This window comes from Amblyomma mixtum, chromosome 5 (genome assembly GCF_055824585.1).
Source record: "Amblyomma mixtum isolate Tamu chromosome 5, ASM5582458v1, whole genome shotgun sequence".
Classification (NCBI taxonomy): domain Eukaryota; kingdom Metazoa; phylum Arthropoda; class Arachnida; order Ixodida; family Ixodidae; genus Amblyomma; species Amblyomma mixtum.
Window position 1 is genome coordinate 54,503,912 of NC_143016.1, and position 21,272 is coordinate 54,525,183.

The 21,272-nt window shown below is 49.1% G+C and overlaps 1 protein-coding gene across 2 annotated transcripts in view; it reads right to left on the reverse strand.

Moving 5' to 3' along the window:
* PolA1 (DNA polymerase alpha catalytic subunit) overlaps positions 1-21,272 on the reverse strand; it is a 75,900-nt gene that overhangs the window by 11,460 nt on the left and 43,168 nt on the right. Inside the window, exons 31-36 of one of the 2 annotated variants that reach the window (XM_089544484.1) lie at positions 20,846-20,921; positions 20,635-20,733; positions 19,748-19,926; positions 18,668-18,793; positions 16,954-17,070; positions 16,406-16,499 (exon numbers count right to left, since the gene is read on the reverse strand). In XM_089544484.1, the coding sequence (XP_089400610.1) occupies positions 16,406-16,499; positions 16,954-17,070; positions 18,668-18,793; positions 19,748-19,926; positions 20,635-20,733; positions 20,846-20,921 (691 nt within the window). The remainder of the gene's footprint in view (positions 1-16,405; positions 16,500-16,953; positions 17,071-18,667; positions 18,794-19,747; positions 19,927-20,634; positions 20,734-20,845; positions 20,922-21,272) is intronic. The other variant, XM_089544485.1, reaches the window with a different exon arrangement.

Genomic DNA, 21,272 nt, shown 5'->3' on the forward strand with positions numbered 1-21,272 from the left:
TCTTTGCATTCTGTTGCCCTGTCGAACGCTTTGTGGCTTGGTGTCTCTGTCTTATCTGTTGCCTAGTCAATCGCGTCGTGGTTTGGTTTCTAGGTCCTCTATGCTTCGGTCTACAGTGCTTTGCTTTCTGCGTTATGTTGTCCTGTACGTCGTGATTTAGATACTTTCCGACTTCTGTCACATTGAAAGTCGTGCTGCCATTACGTGTGTTTTCCTTCCGTTGTATGTCTTGTGGAGTTTAACGTATGTGAAGCGACACAGGAGTTACTAGGGACGCCTTAGTGGACAGCTGCGGATCAATTTATCGTATACTACTGAGGGTCATTAACGCGAGCTGACATCGCACAGCAAACAGGCGCTTCTGCATTTCGCCTGCATCGACATACGTTCGCCGCGGCCGGCTTCAAACCCGCGCCCTTGGGATCAGCAGCCGAACACCAATCCACTGCGCAGGTCCTACTGTTGCATTGTCCGTAGAGTTCTGTTGAAATGCATTTACATCCGATGGCTACACTGTGCCACTAGGGACGCAGGAGTCGAAGGCTCCGGATTAACTGCAATTGCCTGGGGCTCTTTACCTAGCAATACAACCTCTGCAAGCGATCGTACCGATCTCCCCCCGCCTTCTCGGCATCTGTACACCGCCGCCGCGGCCAGGCATCGAGCCTGCGAACTCGCCGTGACCAGCAGCAGTATGGCGATCCCATTGAAAAACCACCGTTGTGACCCGATGCCGTGACTCGCTCAAGACACACTCACCAACAGAAAGGACGCACATGAAAACGACCAAGGAACAAACAGCAGAAGGAGCATTGCTGGCTAAGCAGTGGGAGCAGTGGAGAGAAAAGAGGAACCAGACATGCCCAGCGTAAAAAAGAATTTGCAAAGGGACGAAGCATCATAAATTGTACTCGGTGTTTCGAACTGCCATAAATCACACAACGCAACACAGCGCACGAAAGACGCAGTTAGGCTGTCGTACAGAACAGCAGCTGGGCCAATTACCCTATTACATACCGCGCTCTCCGCGCAGCCGCTACGTGCGGTATGTAACAACGCGTTTTTAATACCACTGACATTCCTCCAGGCCTGGTCCGCGCAACGTTCGAGCAATATCGAAGCGAAAAAGAGGACACTGCATAGCGGGGCCGTACGCGAGTTCAATTTCTCGGATCACACAGCGCGGGGTGAAAAGGCGCTCAACTCGCAAGCACAGCCTTCTTAAACTACGAGGCCGAAACAACAACGACAACAAAAAACTTGATACGAGCGAGTTGGGAGCGCTCATACGAACTCAAACTCGGCCAATCATCGCGTCAAGCGAGAGACGCGACGAAACGCGGCGGGGCAGGCGGACTATTGGCCCGAATCTGAGCCGGCCCTCCCCTGCAATTATACACGAGGGCAGAGGAACAATGGGCCGCGCATGGCGAGCAGGCGATCGCATCGACCACACAAGGTTCACACACCGGCCGCCGCGCGCATTGAAACGCCGCTTGCCCTCACCGCAGCCGAGCTGGTGTGTGTGGCAGTATGTGTACTGCCACACACACACGCGTGTTCGTAAACCTCCATCCGTGCGCTGCGCGTAGCACCGCACGGATGAGGTTTACGAACACGCGTGCATTTCCCGCGTGCAAGGCGCACACAGGGCAAGCGAGCAGCAGCGAGAGGATCGAGAGGCAGTCTTCTCAATGGAAGGCAGGAGCGCGCGCGCTTCATCACGAGGCCGCAGACTCGCACGGAGGTCCGGAGAGAGACGCTGCTGCTGCTCAATAGGCAGGAGGCCGCCGCCACGGATCGGCCCCCAGAAATCCCCATCGATCACGCGGCCGGGCTAATTAACCTCGCGGCCGGAAAGTGCGACTCTCCTCCCGGACCGGATTATATATCACCGCTCCCACTTCGGAGCCCTATGGCAGGCGCGCGCTCATGTGTGTGCGCGCGCGAGTGCACAGTACGTGCGTGCCCAATACACGGGACGGACTGAGCGTTACGTCTAACGAGTAGAATAAAACAACACCGCCAGAGCACAGCTACCACAGCTCACGCACACACCCTTCTCTCTCTCACTATCTCCCTGCAAGCTAAGAAGCGTTTCCGTTGCTTCAGACACGCGAGAAAGTAGGAAGGAAAAAAAAAACACACATTTATATGCTGTGCTTCGCACAAAGGCAGCGCGACGTGTAGTTGGCGCGGCCCTGTCAATCAGCGGAGGCATTAAATGGGTGTCAAATATATGTACACGAATGGCGTGTATGTGCTCCGCCCGCTGATTAATCAAAACCAGGGGCAAGCGGCCGCATGCAAGTACGCCAACCGTATTATGCGGCGCACGTATATAAGTGTAAGCGCTGTACACACACAGCCCTTAAGAACGCGGCATATGAGTCACATGCACCCGCTATCGGCGGAGCGACAATTATATGTGCGCCATATTCTTTCTCTCAGCGCCTGGCGCAGCACAGACCACTATCGTTAAGAGAACGCCAAGCTAAGCAAAATTTCTGCTTTGTTGTCGGCTATGGTTCGTGAAGGGTACCGCAGTACGCGATGCTGCGCCAGATACCCTAGTGACGTCACTGCGTCCACGCTGAATAGCCTCACAGTAACTGGTCAGGGTGAACTCCAAAGCCACGTCACGCAACCGTGTTTACAGCGGGGAAATTTACCCGACCTGCCTCTGCATCGAAGATAGGATTAGGCACGTACACCCTTTGTCAAAAGTTTAGAGCCCAGAGGGGTTTTCTTCGGGTCCATGCCGCGTGGCTCGTTGCGCATCCCTACTGTTCCAAATATGTTGACGATAAGGGAAACTCTGGTACTCTGCCCCCGAAGGTTAGGACTTCCATAGATGCTGAAAGAACCCCACTGCACGGCTGAGAAGCAAATCCCGACGAGCTCTAAACTTTGACAAAGGCTGTCCATACAAGGACACACACCACGCAGCATTTAGCAACGGTGCAGTGCGGCGTATAATGGAACTGCTTACGGCACTACTTCCGCCTAACGTGCGTGAGTGGTTCACACGTAAGCAATGTCGAGTGTGCCACACTCTAAACAGAAAGGAGTAATAAGGGAGTAAACGATCCTATAGTGCAATCCCTTCTACAAAAGGGAGTGCAATAGAGGGACTACTCCCTTTTTACTCCCATACAGAGTGTAGAGTGCACATATAGTCCTCACCATAAACGTAGTTTTGCTTTTGACTCTCCTGCTCCATTTCGGGGGTAAGTCCATCGTCTTTCGAGCATCCAGAAGCTCGGGTAAGCATCCATGCTTTGCGCACGTACTATCGCGCTCAATATGAGTTGCAACGCGCGGTCATCGACCGGGGCTCGTTCCGTGGTGTGCCTCCTCCAAACAGTCGCTCGGAATTCTGGGAGAAACTTTTTCCTGAGCGGGGGTGCTGTTGTTTCCTGGAAGAGCAGTTTCTCCCAGAATTCCGAGCGACTGTGTGGAGGAGGCACACCACGGAACGAGCCCCGGTCGATGACCGCGCGTTGCAACTCATATTGAGCGCGATAGTACATACGACAGCAGCAGTAGGCACGCGGGAAACGTGCCTGCACGCAACCCAATTTGATGGGCGTTGAGGCGGTTGTATACACAAGAAGCTTCAATAAACTCGTCGAAAATGTTCACACCGAGCACAGTATAGTAAGAGCATTCAATACGTGCAGTCGACGCCTGACGATGGATGAAAAAAGGGCACAGAATTGCAAGGCACTCACCCACTTCGGGAAATGCGATTCACACCCCTTGATAGTGTTAATTTAGCTCTGAGAACGAGCAGTAGATGTTTCGTATAGTTAGGGAAAGAAGTGATCCATTAACATGATGTTCAGCATCTTGGCTATACGGTACTGAATGCTGTACATAAAAGTTCGTGGCCGCTGAGGAAAGCAGAGATCAAGTAAGTGAGTGACTGAGCTCCCTGCCCGGTCAATTTAGTGCAAAGCTGAGGCCGCACGGTGCTGGGAGCCGTAATGAAGAAAAAAAAAACAAAAAGCAAAACAGGGCCGTATATTCATAAAGCCTTGAGTTTCGATTACGGCCGCGTTATGTGTAGCGTAAGAGCTTTGACCAAAAACGTGATGATGGCTCAGTAATGATAGCTATACTAGAAGGTGCCGGCCAACACCAAAACTTACCAAAACGTAGGAACTTATCGTTTAAACCCTGCTCTAGGGTCTGGTGCGCGATGCTTGTGTTTTTTTTTTTTGGGGGGGGGGGGGGGGGGTACTAGTGAAGGGGCGGTAGGGTTATGGTGTACACCAATCACTTCGGTCCTCACAAAAACGAGCCTGAACTTCCAAGCTAGCTCTCACAAAACCGGCGGCTTGAGTCACGATGTGTCCGATACGTCAAGAGCGTCTATTTTACCGCCGATCGACCACAGAAGCATTAGCTCTACTTCCTTGCACATTGCTTCAGAATTACACTTTCCGTCCGTACCAAGCAGATGTGGTAAGGGCTCACTTCGCAGTCGCACACAAGCTGCGAAGCACACAGATGCCGTTAACGGCGGTTACGAAGGCCAGAAATGACGGCCGTCCTAGTGCTGTTCAACGCAAAGCACAGTGCTGCAAACTGTCTATAGGCGGGCATACTTGTCGAGACCTCTGTGGAGCGCCGAACTATAGGAGACTAAAATGACGAAAAGTCATCATGCTTTCACGAAACGTTAACGTCTATGAGCTTGCCTGTGAAGCCATGGCACTACGACAACCAACAACCAACAACCAACAACCAACAACAACAACAACAACAACAACAACAACAACAACAACAACAACAACAATAATAATAATAATAATAATAATAATAATAATAATAATAATAATAATAATAATAATAAACAGTGCGCGTTTCTTCGCGTCACTGCTGCATGAGATTACCCTCCGATCGCAAAGTTCGCCGTGCTGTGCCTCCTTTTCCACAACCAGACAGCGAGTGACTCGAACGTGTTGCTCCGCGCGAAAAAAAAAAAGCAACAGAAAAATGATCGCAATAAACTAACACGGCATATAAGTGCTCAATTTGCGGACGCTTGCGTTGCCTGCATTTCGACGCTGATACAAGCCAGCAGCATCAGCATGCCGCCGACTTCAAGCTGCGCAATACTGGTTCGCGCACACGCCTGTGCACGTTGCGTCAGACGCGGTGGACAAAAACCAGCACGTAACTCCGTGGGCGGGCAGTGCGCGAATTGGCCTCCTCGGCTGTTATAACGCATTTTCTTTCTTTCTTTTTCCTCCTCTAAGACTGCACGAACGTAACCGAACGAGCGTTCCACTGAGCCCCGTTTCATTAAGCCCCGTCTCGGCCCCCGCGCGTATACCTCCTCGGTCCCCGTCGCGTAGGGTGGTCGCTCCGTTAATTACCGAAAAATTGAGGATGGGTGTGATCGACCGACCGCGTGGTCGTTGCGCAATTTCCCGCCGTCCCGCGAAGGAATCCGCGCGGCGCCACACCACGTGACACTGCCGGTACGCACAGCAGCAGCTCTCGGGTACAGAGAGAAAGAAGGCACTTAGTCGTGCCGTCAAATTAACCTGGTGCGCGTTCGCCTGCGCTGCTGCAGGCGCCACGCACGTATGAAAGGAAGTGGGAGAGAGGGGGACGCACACAGACGTGGTCGCTAGCGTAGGCCCGTTCCCTCCTCCTCCTCGCGTTGCGTCTACGGCTGCTTCTCCCACAGCAGCGCGGTAATTAAACGGGCGCCACAATTACCCATCGGGCACCGCTGCGAAACAGCCACAACGCTGGCGGGGGTTAAACGGAGCTACATAGCTGCGCGCGCGCCCGCGCGAGTGTGTGTGTGTGCGTGTGTGTACCGCGTGCGCAAGCTTTATGGCTTTTCCGGGCGGAAGCACCGCCCCCAAAATTGCATTACAGCTAATATGGCCGCTCTAACTCATTCGATTACGGGGATGACGTGTGGGCTCAGGAACGTGGAAGGTTGGGGAGGATTTGGAAGGCGGTGGGGTGGGGGTGGGGTGGGGTGGGGGGGAGGGGGGGGTAGCGGCGGAAGATGAGCATGGGTGTGCGTATGTGTAAGCGCGCGCGTGCCTACGTCAGCCTGCTCCTCGGCGGAGATGGGAAGCCGCCGTAAACCAGAGCTTACGCACCTCCCTCTCCCCCTTCCTCGTCCTCCTTTTTTTTTTCTTTTTTTCACGCAGCTTGACCAATCCCTTGGCAACAGCCTTCGGCTTATAGTCTTGGCGGCGTGCCACACTCGATACCTGCAACAACCATGAACTATTAAGCTGCAGTTTTTTGCGCGATCATTAACTAGGACTGTACGCATAAGGCAAACGCTCGGTTAGGACATATTAGGTGCTAACGAATCGGTTAAAAATGACGCTGTCGGTTCGAATCTTACCTGTGGCGGGAGAGGTATTTTTTTAAATGAAAACTAGATACGTTAGCCTGGTAGTGTATGCCTGGCAAGCTACTCCGATTCAGAATGACAGGATCCCACTTGCGAGAACCTTGAGGAAACTAGCCGATTGCAATCGAGGCACACGCCTTCGGCCTTCAAATGAAATATAGGTGCTTGAACGAGTACAGCGCTTCTTTTTAGGTGCCGAAGAAGTCACCGGCGGTGATGTGCGTCCCCCCTCCCCACACCCCTTCTAAGAGTGACCCATAAAATCCTCCCATGGTGCATTCTAAAGACTTCACGTGCAAATTTCCCGTATTGTTTGCAAACAGCGTGTGGTTTCACGACGTTCCTCTTCTGCTTCGACCCCGTAGTCAGTAGCCCACCAGTAACGCAGTAACCTGCAGCTTTTTTGTTATCTTGTCGAATTCAGTTGAATTCAGTCAGAAACAAGCATTCGTTGTTTACATCGTGTTTTGATGGCGCAATTCCATTGATTCGCTTTGTGTGCACATACTGGCGTACGTTTCTTTTACGACACTAATGTGCTGCAGTGCTGAGAACGCCCGAGCCCCGTCTGGATGAGCGCAAAGCATGCTAGTCCTCGACGCGACCTCTGGCCATTACATTTCCTATACACTCCCGGCTAAAGGATAGGCAGCACAGTTCTTTTCCGCAGCTAAACACCGCCTTAGGCCCTTTAACATACTGCGATTTTCGCCTCCCGAAGCTGCCATGTGCGTCGGTCTGAGACAGGAGAGAGCGCCGGGTTTCCGCCCGGTTGGAATTCGGTCGCAGCGTCGGTATGCTCGTGTGACGTGCGGTCACGTGGGAGGAGTTACCACGACGGGAAGTATGGAAAATCGTTCATTCTAATTTCAGCACACGAAATATTGCCTTACATCTAAAATTACGTTGAGAATTTCGTTGGAGGAGAAATTCTAGAGGCCCGTGTGCTGTGCGATGTCAGTGCACGTTAAAGAACCCCAGGTGGTCGAAATTTCCGGAGCCCTCCACTACGGCGTCTCTCATAGCCTTAGTCGCTTTGGGACGTTAAACCCCATAAACCAATAACATCTCTGCAAACATCAAACAAAACTGCGTAGCGCTACAGCCTTGGTGTCGCTCTGACCGAATTCGCTCGAAAAAAAAGTTGTGCAGCAGAGCACGCCAGCATGACATATATACCTCTCCGGCAGGGTACGTGCGCGTTCCCACCGTCTTTAGTCACTTTCAGTCGTCCCTGGTCGAGCGCCATTCCAACCTTAGGCACGTTTCACATGCTTCGACTATAGCACGAAAGCATTCATCGCAGGCGCTGATGTCGCAGTGCAATTCTCGGTACGCGGACTAAAGACGGTGGGAACGCGCACGTACCCTGCCGGAGAGGTATATATGTCATGCTGGCGTGCTCTGCTGTACAACTTTTTTTGCGAGAAACTCGTGAAACACATCCTGCTACAAAAGCGACGGCATTAAACGTCGCCGTTAAAGTACCGTTCAATCATTCAAATGCTATGAAAATCGTATCGCACAGGAGTGCGTTTCTGGCACATCTCGCTTGATTTCGGGACACCGCTCATCACGCTTTTTCTTTCAGTCCAGGAAACGCACTTGCAGAGGTGAGATAATGGCCGACTAGAGAGAGAGAGAGAGAGATAAAGAGGAAGAGGGAAGGCAGGGATGTTAACCAGAAGGGTGTTCCGGTTGGCTACCCTGCACTGGGGAAGAGGGATGATGGGACTGAGAAGGAAAAGAGAGAAGGGGCGACGGGCACAGTCACAACTGGTCCCTCAAGCCAGACACTCTCGGGAAGCAAAACAGTGCCTTGCAGGCCCTGAGGGGAGCCGATTGTTTTGGCCACGGTCCCAGGGTCTTATCCTCATGTTAAAGGGCGAGTATCGAGGCGGTCAAGAGCCTTTCGGTCGCCAGAGCAGGTCACTCACACAGGAGATGTACAATTAATTGTCCCTTGGCCGACTAAGAAGCCATAAAAGGAGTCCGTTTGATTTTCGTCGCAGCTCGATGGTGGTATGCTATTGGCACACAGGGTTCAACGTCTAGAAGCTGCCCGTGGGCTGTGAAAGACGATGCAGTGGAGGGCTTCGGATTAATTTCGACCAACTGGTGTTTATTAAAACACACTGAAATTTTAGGGCACCCGGGAATGTTTGGCGGTGGAGGTAAACTTTGTTCAGTAAGTACCTTTGTGCCGCCTGAACTGGGAGGGGCCCTTAGTCCAGGGCACCTACGACCTTAACTGTTTGCTGCGCCCGCTGAACCAGCTGTCTTTGGTCCTCTAGAATTGAGCTGGACAGCATGGCCTCCCATTGCTCAGGTTGTGGGTTGATTTCCGGGGCGGCCTGTTGCATTGGCAAGGCTATGTAGTGCAATGCAGTGTAGCGTGTTTCCCGCAATGCGATCATGTGATTGGGTATAATGTGGGGTGTATGTGGTGTAAGAGGCTGATGTGTGGGTATGTGTTCGTCTGTATCTGCCTCCAAGCTACGGCTTCTTCCCGCGTCACCTTCTTGTGTAGTGGAGGGTAGATACGCCGCTTTAGCTAGTGGTCACTGCATCCCACAGCCATAAAAATGCGACCGCTGGAGCCGCGATTAATCCAACCTTCCGACCTTAGGCTCAGCACCCGAACGCCACAGACACAAGTTACCGAGGTAAACGCATTGATAGACGAGCAACTAATGCAGGGACGTATGCAGATCATCAAAGAAGAAGGAAAGAAATGCAGAATAAAGGAGATCTTGGAAGCACTTCCACTTGTACGCACCTCCGTGAGCACCGAGAAACTGTGTGTGATCACGGTGACCAGCGCGTCCGCGACCAAAATTCCACGGAAATCACGGGACAGAAAAAAAAAAAAAAACTGAAAAAACCGTCGGCAACAGCTTTGTGCTGCGAAATAGGCACCAGACAACTGGGCAAAGCCTCAGCGGGCGAAGATTTCAAGGTTCGACGGCAGACGCATCTGCGGAGGCAATAATAAAGGGGTCCATTTTCCACTTTTCCTGTCGAACGCGGTGGCGACCGGCGGTGGTGCGCGGAAGGCGGAGGCACGGGAAAACGAGCCAACGGCATCGGAATTTGTGGCGGTCGTATCAGTTCGTGGTGTGTACACTCCGCTCAACGCAGCCAACCGCAACAAATCAAGGGGAAAGAAAAGAACAAAACAAGAAAAAAAAGAACTAAAAAACTTGCCCGTCGCTTACGCTACCTCACGCACACTGGCACACTGCCTTGTTCGCTCGCTCACCCGTCCCGCCGACCGTATATACAGACAAACGCCTCGCAGAAGCTCTACACACGCTCGGCACGGACGGACCTCACATGACGCTCGTCCGCTACGGGTAAGGCCGAGACGAGGGGACACTTCAGGCAAGGCGAAATGTTTAAACGAGTTCGAGGACAACGACAACAAGAAGAAGAAAGTACGGAGGAAACGCCGCGACAAACTACTCGCTCAGCCTATTCACAGCACAGAGAAGAACGCCCTTTCCTTCCTTCCAACCACCTCCTCTTGCTGGCCAAACGACATTTCGGCGTTGCGAGCGAAACAACGACGAAAGAATAAAGATAAAACAACAGCGAAAACTGGCGCGTATACACTCAAACGCATGCACACGCGAGACACTGCAAAGCTGCTATATGCGCGGTTGCCGCGGTCGCGCCGGCTGAAAAGACCTCCCCGTCATTTCGGTGTTTTTAAAGAAAAAAAAAACACAAAAACAGCCAGCGCGCCCGGCGTCGCCACAGCTCCGCTCAAAAGAGCGGGAGGCAGGGAGGGAGGGACGAAGGAGCAGACGCGACGGCGATATGTGCAGGGCTGTTATCATCGAACTCGGAGCAGTGCGCGACCGCTGCCGCCGTTGCTGCTAAATGCAGGCCACCAGAAGGGCAATAAGGAGGGCGGGTCGAGGCTAAGGTTGCAATCTTCGCTCCTGCAGCCACTCTCGGTCCTTATACATAGCCTCCCTTTTCCCGTCCCTTTCGAGCCCAAATTTGTGTTTTCTTTCTTTTTACGTTGCCGCTTCTTCGTCCACTCGCTGTCACTCAAGCGCGACCGATATAATTAGGCCGGTTCAGAGCGAAATACTCGTGTGCGAGTGAGGAAGAAAGCAAGACGAAACAGAAATGAGCCAGGCGGGCAACCCGCAAAAGCAAAGAGATCTCGAATGTCGCTCAAACGAGCGTCGGTTCGAACGAATTCTCTCAGCGAGCAAACGATCGCCCCGACTCCACATCCTCGACGCGCACAACCGCGCGACAGCGAGCGGCCCTTTAAAAATCTCAACGCCTTGAGCCAGTCAGCCGCCCCGACTGTCCTTGCCACACACAACCGGCAGAGGTCGCGGTCCAAGAGTAGCTTACTACAACAGGAAGGTGTAAAATGGGAGTAAGCTGTCCTCTAGCGCACTGCCACGTTAAGCTTCTTTGTCAAAATGGCTGACAACTACATTACAAGCAGGAATACGCCTATAAAAAGGGAGTAAAAGCTGTCCTCTTACAAGGGACTGCGCTAGAGGACAGTTTACTACCATATAGGTGTACTCGTGTCTAGAGTGTAAGTTGCCTCCATTTAGACAAAGGTGAACATGGGAGTAACATCGATTAACCTTCTTTACACAACACATTTTGATCACCTCGGCAACCATCCCTGTCTTACAAGGAGAGACACATGCTCACAATCCATCTCTCCCCGGCCTATATATTAATATAGGTTTGGTTTAGTTTATGGGGTTTAACGTCCCAAAGCGACTAAGGCTATGAGAGACGCCGTAGTGGAGGGCTCCGGAAATTTCGACCACCTGGGGTTCTCTACGTGCACTGACATCGCACAGTACACGGGCCTCTGGAATTTCTCCTCCAAAGAAATTCAACCGCCGCGGCCGGGATCGAACCCGCGTCTTTCGGGTCAGCAGCCGAGCACCATAACCACTGAGCCAACGCGGCGGCTATATATATATATATATATATATATATATATATATATATATATATATATATATATATATATATATATATATATATATATATATATAATGTCCATCGCTTGTTAGCGTATGTCTATATATTAATATACATACGCTAACAAGCGATGGACATTAACAACGATATACCGAATTCGAGACCGGTTCTCGCTGCCAACCATCCGGCTGCTGTGCCTGGCTTCAACTCGGACATCGGGCAGCTTAACACAACAGCTGACACGAGAGGAGACAAATCTTCAGGACAGCGCGGGAAGGAAGCAGCACCAGATCACAGAGGCGCGACAAGTCGAAGGGTCACTGCAAAAGCGCGCAGCGACACTGCTCCGATTCTCTTCCTCCTTTCCTGGGCAGCGTCGAGCCCCTCGAGGCACGCACCGTCCCGTCTCCGGCGGCAAACCCCGTAATAACGGCCGAAGCGACTTTGACAGATGCGCTCGCGGGCGCGCGACAGATTACCGTGTCTCAACGTCACCGCTTTCAGGAGAGAGCGGCGCGGCTGCGGCGACGCTAAACGAGGGCCTGTTTCATGAGCGACGCTAATGCGAATCTCGCCTCCTCCTCCGAGGAGAGGGGAGGTGGCGCGGGCTTCTCCGAGCCGCCGCGCGTTCGGACCGGGCGAGGAACTTGTCATTACGCAGCTATTCGTGCATCGGCGCCGCGCTACTGTTCACACCGCAAGGCTTCAGGGAGGATGGCGCCAGGGATGGGGACGAGAGCCGCCTCAAACGCCCCACTTGACAAGACGGCGCAGAAGGCGACAAGGAGGGAAGACCGCGCTCAGCGCCGCGCCGCCGTCGGGTCTCCGAAACCTCCTCGTTGTTTACTCTAATTGCTGTGTTTGAAACGCGGAAAAGGGCGCCAACGAGGCCTAACCACTATATACAGGCGGCGGGCTGCCGCGCCGCATCTCACACCCACTGTATCATTCCGGACGAAAGGTAACGCAGGAGCACAACATTGATTTTACCGGGCTAAAACGTTACGAACCGTGGAAACTAGGCCTCGCGAATTCTTTACACATTCACCACGACGCGTGGCTAAAGGATTTTAGCGCGATAGGCAACATGAGGCTGGCAGTAATGGGGGGTGGGGTTCTCGATCGAGTTCGACACCTTGGGGTTCTTTAACGTACACCAAAATATCAGCACAGCAAGCAGGCATATTTGCGAAACGCGGCCTTCGCAGCCGGGATCAAACACGTGACCTCGTGCCATGCAACCAAACGCCGCAACCACTGAGTCTACTTGGCGAATCAGAACGACGAGGTAAAATCGCGTTTTCTTTTAATGTTAGAGCATTAGATTGGCTCATTAGAAAGATTTAGCACACCGGAGACGTATACTAACGGAGACGTATACCGGTATACGCACGCCTGTTGCGCACGAGCAGTAGCCCTATCCGACCACGCATCTGCCACTGCATATACACGTCTTCGAAAACCCAGCGTCGCTCAGTGGCGACGTGACGTCATCAAAGGAGGGAAAATACGAAATTTTAACCAGTAAAAATCAGTATAGTTATTACAATTAACACCATCTACAAAGGAATAGAATACAGTTAGGACAAACTTGGAATGGAATTGGAATATAACTGCAATGGTTTCGCATTACTCGCACGTAAGTTCCTTAGTGCCCCAGGCAATTTTTTTGTTCGCCATTTCTCGAAACAGCATTGCGACTGCTGGGCGAGAAACATGGGCATGACCGTGAGTGCTTCACACGTCTCAACAGCGACCACCTCAGTTCGCGTTTCCCATAAGCTTTGATACAATCGCAAGGACGTCGCACGTCTTTCTGTCGCGGTACGTTCACGTTAGCTTCACTGCAGGCAAGCTGTCGCAGATTGGCTCTTAACGGCAGTGTTTCTACAGATGCTTTCCCTTATATGCTACAGGCGAAACCAAGAGCCTGTTTGTGCATACTTACACTCCAATTAATAGTATTAGCTTACGCGGACGAACCCAAAACAAGGCATGAATTTTTATAGTGGCGGTCCGGTGAAATCTCGTTAATTCGAACTCGTTTAATTCGAATCCCCGGTTTGTTCGAATTTATGCCTCGGTCCCGTCAAAATGCCGCGTATTTCACTGAGAGGAAACACCTGGTGGCTTGAAAAGGCCGCGTAGCCGACCTGCCCGAGCCGGCGAAGCACGAAAACGCGGCGGCTCGCCTCGAGCCCTGCAACATGCAGCCACCTGTCTTCACGCAGCCCAGCATGCGCTATATGCAAGTTGCCCTGCCTCCGACATGGCATGTTGGGGACGTGCCACCTTGGTCAAGTTCGTCCCTTGTGAGTGCACTTTATCAGGATTAGGCACTGTCCTTCGTTTAAAGCAGACGTATCCCAACAGCGGGGTCCTCGTCCTGGCGCATGCGCAGTCTGAATTTTACTCAGTCATCATTTCTCACGTAAACACGAAGCCTCAAACTCCGACTTGTCGTTTATTGTTTATGGGATTGAACGCCCCAAAGCGACTCAGGTTATGAGGGATGCAGTAGTGGAGGGCTCCAGATAATTTCGACCCCCTGGGGATCTTTAGCGCGGACTGACGTTGCACAGTACACGAGTCTCTAGCATTTCGCCTCCATCGAAATGTGGCCAGCGCGGCCGGGATTGAGCCCGCGTCTTTCGGGTCAGCAGCCGAGCACGATAACTACTTAGCCACCTCGGCGGCTCAAACTCCCGACTTCATTGTTTTGCCCTTTAAAATGCAGGGCTTTTTGCAAGTATACGTATGCGAACCACCATTTGCATACACTCTCTTGTCGCCGTTTCGCCGCAGGTTTAATGCACGCATAACACGTCTATGTGCGCAGTTTCATTGTTCAATTTAATGCGGTTTTTGCAACTTTTGCGCAAACCTCTTACGTATTGCTTTACACGCCATGTAATGCCTCCGGGCCTTTAAGGGACAAATAAATGAAATGAAATATCTCGCCATATTTGTTAAATTAGCCGGTCCTTCCCCATGTTCCTACTTCTCATTATTTGTCTTTGCTTACGATTCCAACCATTCAGCTAGCTTGCCTTTTTAAAATTTAATTTACAAATAATCAAGTTTCCTCTAAGCGAGCCTTATATCAACAAAGACAAAAACACACGTTTACACTACCTACGTTGCTCGCAGCGGCAGCAAAGCCAGCGCACGACGGACCATCAGATGCGCGAACGCCGTTTTTCTTAAGTATCGATCACTTTCGCTGCACGAATAGTTCCCTCCCCAAATCAAAACGCGGGTACGATTGGCCGCCGCGCACACAGCAGCGCCACCGCCATCGACGGGACCGGCCAGCCGCAGCGAATGTGGAAACCGGGGCACTGCCTCTCCACGCCAGGGCTAAGCGGCATCCCGCCTCCGGGCCCCGTCGCAGCTCCGCCCTCGGGCACTGCGTCGTCGTCGGCGCCGTCAGCGCACGCGCGCTCTTCGCGGCGGCGTTCGGCACTGGCCCCGCCCCGGAAGAGTGGTGAAAACGGCCGCAATTTGGGAAACGTACGACCACAACAGTCACTTTGTCCGCGCTGTCGCACCAGTGACGGAGAGAGGTGTGTGCGCGCGAAACGAAGGGGGCTCGCTTTGCCGGTTGCCAACCTTATGATACTGTATTCTCTGCTTTCCTTCCCGCTGCTACTTCACGGTTGCAGCTTATTTTTGTTCTTTATCCTCCTTGGCCCCCGAAAAAAGCAAACTCCGTGACAAATTTCACCCATTAGATGAGAGAGAGAGAGATCCGCTCGGTTGGTGGGCTAAATAATAAGCGGGTAGCAGCAAATAGACGCGTTCTCCTTTCCTTGCCGCGCCGGCCGGCTGAAACGGCTTTTGTGTGCTCGAGATTCTAAAGAAGCCTAAGTTCGTGGACTCGCTTGGTCGACGGAGATCGATGAGAAATTTTTCGGAGCAGCAAGAACTTGGGCCGGCGCTGCAAACTGAATATGCGCCAGACAAAGAGAGGAAAACGCGAGTCCGTGATGAGCTAACCAAACTCCACAATCAAGGAGAAACATGAACGTTACTAAGGTGAAAAAAGTCAGCAGCATCCTAACAACTTACCTTTTCTAACATATAAACGACACGTCTTGTTCAGAAGCTAAAAAAAAATATGTGCACATCTCAAAAGTTTTTAGGGTGCACTCACACATGCAGAGACAGCATGCAGCCAGTATTACCCCAGTGGAGAATGAAAGGTAAGTCACTAAGATGCTCTCTGAACTGTCGCAACTTTTGAGGCAAGATTCACCAATAAATGGCGTTTGGTTGACACCTGTGACCTGAAAATTGGCTGTGGTGACTAGCACCAAGGTAAATTAAGTGGTATGTACATCACACCTTGAGAAGCGGCTACAAACTTGATGCAGCAGTGAGGTGCATGTACAACAAACATCTACAGTTGTAGTAGTTGGCATGCATGTCTTGCACAAAACAGCTCAACTGCATTTTGTCGGTGCATTAATGGCCCATACTAAGGCTTGTGACAATCTTAGCACTACTTTTTATCGAATTCACAGGCAGCAAAAAAAACATCACAGCAGTTTTTAATATCTGCAGACAACTGGGAATTGCCTATTAAATTATGCAAAATATCCGAGGGCCATCTAATGCCTCATTTGATCAACAGCAGCTGTCATTAAAAAGATTTCACATCCCTTTTTTTTGCAGACTTCGAACTATTTATTATGTGCTCTTTCCATACTCTAATACTGCGCTTACCTGCAGAATGATGCACTCGCATAATAATGCATCTGCCCTGTTAGCTCTTAAAAAATTTGGAAACTTATAGTGACCAGGGGTAAATTTTAACCTATTTCCCAATAAGCCCCAATCTTTTTTTGACAAAAAGTGCGTTCATTATGGAAGCAAATACGGTGCTTACAGGGGTCTGACGTTTCTACAGCCAGTACAACCGCGATATTCCTACAACTGGAACAACAGGTTACTGGGATATATATGCTCATCACACTTTCAGATGTTACTGTGCATACCAAAGCACTGCAGTAGATAAATGGCAGGACTTACTCTTCTCGATCTCTGACAGTGTTGCCTGTGCCCTGGAGAAGTCAAACAGCTTGCTGAAGTAGGTCAACTGCCTATACAAGTCGGACACCTTGTACTGGAAACAAACCCACACAAACAACAGACTTATATATTATGTGCCCACTGAGCAAAAATGTGAAATGCCGTGCCCTCTTAAGCAATTAAGCAATATAACTTTATTTTTCTTTTAAATGCAGCACTAAAGAAAAAGAGCTGCAATAAGCAATTATAGTCAGTAATGGCTCATGCTAACATGCATTTTTGTATTCCTACAGTCCATAAAAGCAAATAGAAGTTGCCAACAGCAATTAAAACAGGGTTTAGAAATGATTAGCATTAGTGAAATTAATGCTGTACTCAGCAAGGCTGACGACTGGGCGAGTTAGCACTGATTCATCCTTAAAACCAGCCTCTGTCCTGTTTCCTTCTCTTTTCCTGTGTTGTGTCTTTTGGCTGGTTTTAATATGACTGCTGTAGTGTTTGTAATAACACGCGGAAAGCCAAATGGAGTGAAAGCATGCAGCACTTACCTCTGGAAACATGGCAGATCGTCGACATGCGGCACAGATAGGGCCAGATTTTCCAAAACGCAAAGACACTTGCCTTGTCCTGTGCCCACAGGCGGAGTCTTCACATACAAGCCACCCCTGCCAGAAAAAGAAAAAACAAAAGAATCAGTTGCCAATTCTTGATAGCCCTACCAAGCACTCCGAAGCCCACTACTATTAAGACCCAAAACTTCTTCGAAATGATCAAATGTGTAGGGGAATCCCCCAAGGTGGAGCAGATTTGTAATAGGGCAGTAATTACTTACTGGCATCCACCCAAGCACAGCCTTACAGCTACAAAGGAAAGCAATACAGCTTCCACAGAAACTATGCAGTTAAAAAAAAAAATGCTTCCACAGAAACAACTAAGTTTCTGTGGTATGTGTATAGCTTTCCTTTGTAGCCGTAAAGCTGTGCTTGAGTGGACGCCAGTAAGTAATTACTTCCTTACTACTTTTTTGAAATGACTCCAATCAAGTCACATCACAATCTATACCAATATGACGGCAGTCATCCCGATGCACAAGGAAGCAACAGAGTGCCTTTAAAGAGACTGACAACTGAAATTTGTTTTCTAAAGTGCTTTTTGGTTTTTGGTTCAAAGCAAACCGTATTTTTTGCAAATTATTTTGGATACTTCTGACACACAAAAAGAGCTTGAACAGCACCATACTCATCTTCAAGGTCACGTATTTTTCTACCGCACATTACATGAAAGATAGAGAGAGTGCATTGAAGCTTCGTCAACTTTCTGCATAAATGGCCATAGAAAATGGGGGGAGTACACCTACATGCGGGGCCGGTGTATATGTGGGGTGTGAGACCTATCTTTGGGATGTAAGACTGCTGGTCTTAATTAATTGCATTTGTGTTGTTGAACAGCTGTTGCTTTTAAGCGGTGACTCTATGGAAACCTGCTAGGTGTACGCACCATGCACTTGTGCGCCCAGCACCACCCCGTGTCAGACGTGGGAAGGAGCACCCATCTCTACGTGTCTCATGCTAGCTCTCTCTCTTGTGCTCGCACCGTCGGTTAATCAGCAAATTTCAAGTGGAGAAGAGCAGCTGCCGTGAATGCTGCAGTCAGCCAAGTCTCGTCTCACGGAAGTCAAAGGAGCCGCGTGTCCTCTGACTGATGCACGCTGCCATGCCATTCCCGACGTGCGTGCACCACCGGTACCAAGGACACAGACACTTAACAGGTGGAGATCTGGGAGCTATGCTTTAGCCTGCTCGCGTCTGCTGCTGTGGACATGCACACATCGGCTTCAGCATACATAAGGCTTTGGCTGCGCGTGGCACGGTGCCATTCCGAAGGAGGTACGCTACCGAAGCTACACGAAGCAAGTGTTCCAGAAGTGTTATTAACTCGAGACGAATACTTTGAGATTTCGAACATCAAACATTCGAACCGAATCGAATATTGAATGCTATACTGCTTGGCCGAATATTTGAAATGATCGAACATTCGCACAGGCCCATCGAATTGATAGCATAATGATGACCAGCCTATTTATTCCTTTCGCTACATAGATGTCCTACTCAAACCATTCTTTATGTCAGAACTCCCAAAAATGGTTTGCGGGGAAAGGGGGCTTGGTGCAATGAAAGGCTCAAGGATACCCCAGATTTCACAGAACTGCAAGGCATTAAAAGAGTATACACAGACAGGCCTTCTGCAATAAACGGTACTTACCAAATAGAACTTTTGAATGAATGACCGAATGGTCAGAGTCATCTGATTGCAAAGAGCATTGAGATAACCAGACAGGTCTGCTTTACAACCAGGACATGATTCCAGACTAAATTTCAGATTCTTTCCCTGAAAAGAAAAAAGAAACCATTCCTTAAACTTATCTGATATTCTAAGAAAAAAAAAAAAAATTAATTCCTTTAAACAGTCAAGCAGCCAGTTAAAAAAATGAGACACTGTTACAGCAAGTGTCAGGGCTAATATAGACAGACTTATTGAACGGTGGAACTGCGGACAGCAGCTGCAAGATGCCAGGCGGATTAGAGTTATGTTGCCTCTGGATCAAAGCTGCATGCAGTGGAACTTTGATATGCATTCGTACTCCTTCAATGAAAGCCTCAAATCCTACTTATCAAATCCTAATTTAAACCAGTCAGTACCATTACTTAGTCAAATGAAACCTTCACCTCTAATTAAAATGTGTTTTTGCTTCCTTGTGCCTATTCTTTCAGGGACAAACAAACAAAACAAAAAAGGGAATAAACCATTTCATACTGCTTCTTTCACTTACAAAACACGGCTGCCTCAGGCCTTGCAAGACTTGCAAAAACTAGTATTTACTAAAATACAAACACTGCATGAAGAAGCGAGCTATTTGTCACATACATTTTCATGTTGTATACTAGTAAGTTATCCTTGAACACCCATTACTTCATTAAATCCAGCCGGCACTAAAAATAAACCCAACCTTCAGTAAGCAAGTTGTCCGATACACCAGCCATCAAAATGCACAGAAACACATTCCACACATCAAGATGGCATACATCGTCGTTCACAGCTGCTAAGTCTCTGCATTTATACAATGCATGCCTAAATCACATTAATTTGATGTTGAAAACCATAACTTAAATTATTCATACCTCTCAAATTTATGTGGGACAAAACTTATGTGAGTCAAAATGTGAGACAATTACTGCGCCATTTCTTTTCCTCAAATGCCATTTTTTTTTTTTTTCAGCGAAAGTTTTAGTGTCCCACTAAGCAGACGTCACTGAAGTTACACAGGAAGCAGTTGATGCTTACAGTTCCTTCAAAAATGTGTTCAACTTTGATTGTTGAAGTGCAGTCATCAGAAGGACAGTGGAAACTCATTCTTTCGCAGTCCTTGTAGTCATTCAGGTTAAGTGTCTTGGCCATGCTCAGTTTGGCAGCGGTATCTTCATCCCTGTTGCTGTAATTTCGGTACTGGTGAGGGTCCAAACCTTTATAGAGACAAAAACAATATGATTTGTTGGTTAGTACCTTTGTCATTTCCTTAACTTTTGCCCTTTCCATACTCATGACTGTTTGTCAAGCATGAAAGAGTAATGCGTTCCTAAATCCAACTATTCGCAGTTTTGCCGTGAACTTTACTGAAACTCATAGAATATTCCTGTGTTCGACCTACAGGTGTCTACAAAACACTTTACAATACTGCCTATAGATTAAGTGACTCAACCTTCTTGAACTTCTTTTTCACAAAATCTTTTCCATCAAAAAATCGCATGTCAGCCATACAGATGCCAGATTCACCATGCAAGCCATATTTTTTTACACCCATTACTTAGCACACTGGTTACATTAGCAACAAGAAATACAGGAAACATGGTTGAGACTTGCAATGTGGATGCATAGCAAATGGTTTTGAAACATGTGATACTAACCATGTACTTAAAAGGCTAATAAATGCTTATTAGTTTGATATCAGTACTGCAGAATATTACGTATGGCAAAGAAAAGCCTCACACACTAAGTTGACTAAAATATTTAGTTAGTATTCCACATTTTAAACAAAAGATATCTGGCAGCTGTACACATTCTGTCTTTCAAGAAAATGCTTATCAAATTTCATAAGACAAATTTTTGCATTCTAATGAAGCAGCTGCAGCAGCTGTAAACCAGTGAGCACAAGATGAGATAGCAATACTCACCGAGGACTTCAGCAATCATGGCGGCATCCGTTCCCTCGATTGGGGCACATATCCGAGCGACGACAGGGTGGATTTGTTGAGACAGGTAGTAGTGCTTGTCTGGAAACAGCGTTGATCATTTTTTGCATTGTTAGTGGTTGAAAAAAAAATGTTTGAAAGGTGTTTTGAGGTGGATGTTTGAGGTGGTTGAAAGAGATGTTTTGGGACATACCAATAGAAAGGTTTTCATTTGTCTTCATTTCATCTGGGTGATAAGCCCTCTGTGAGGCAGGCAATTGGGTTCCATCCTGTGTGTAAACAGAAGGTATGATCAATACCCCTCACACAAAGCTGTACTAATGTTTATCTCGTCATCACTCTCTGCAATTGAGCAGACAGTAATGATGATAGTGATGATGATAGTGACAAATGCACAGCAGCCCTTCCCTGCAAACTGTGAACCTCTGCTAAATTAGTCTGCTCTTGAAATCCACTTCGTAACTCTGAACGACCATTAGCTACCTGCTCCCAGCATTTGCCTATAACCTTTTTTTCTTCTTGATATTTGCTAGGATTTTTTAAAACTGATGTTTGTTCTCTAAACTGCTCTGCTCTCTTCCCATCTCTTAATATCATCACTATCATTTTCCTCTCCATTA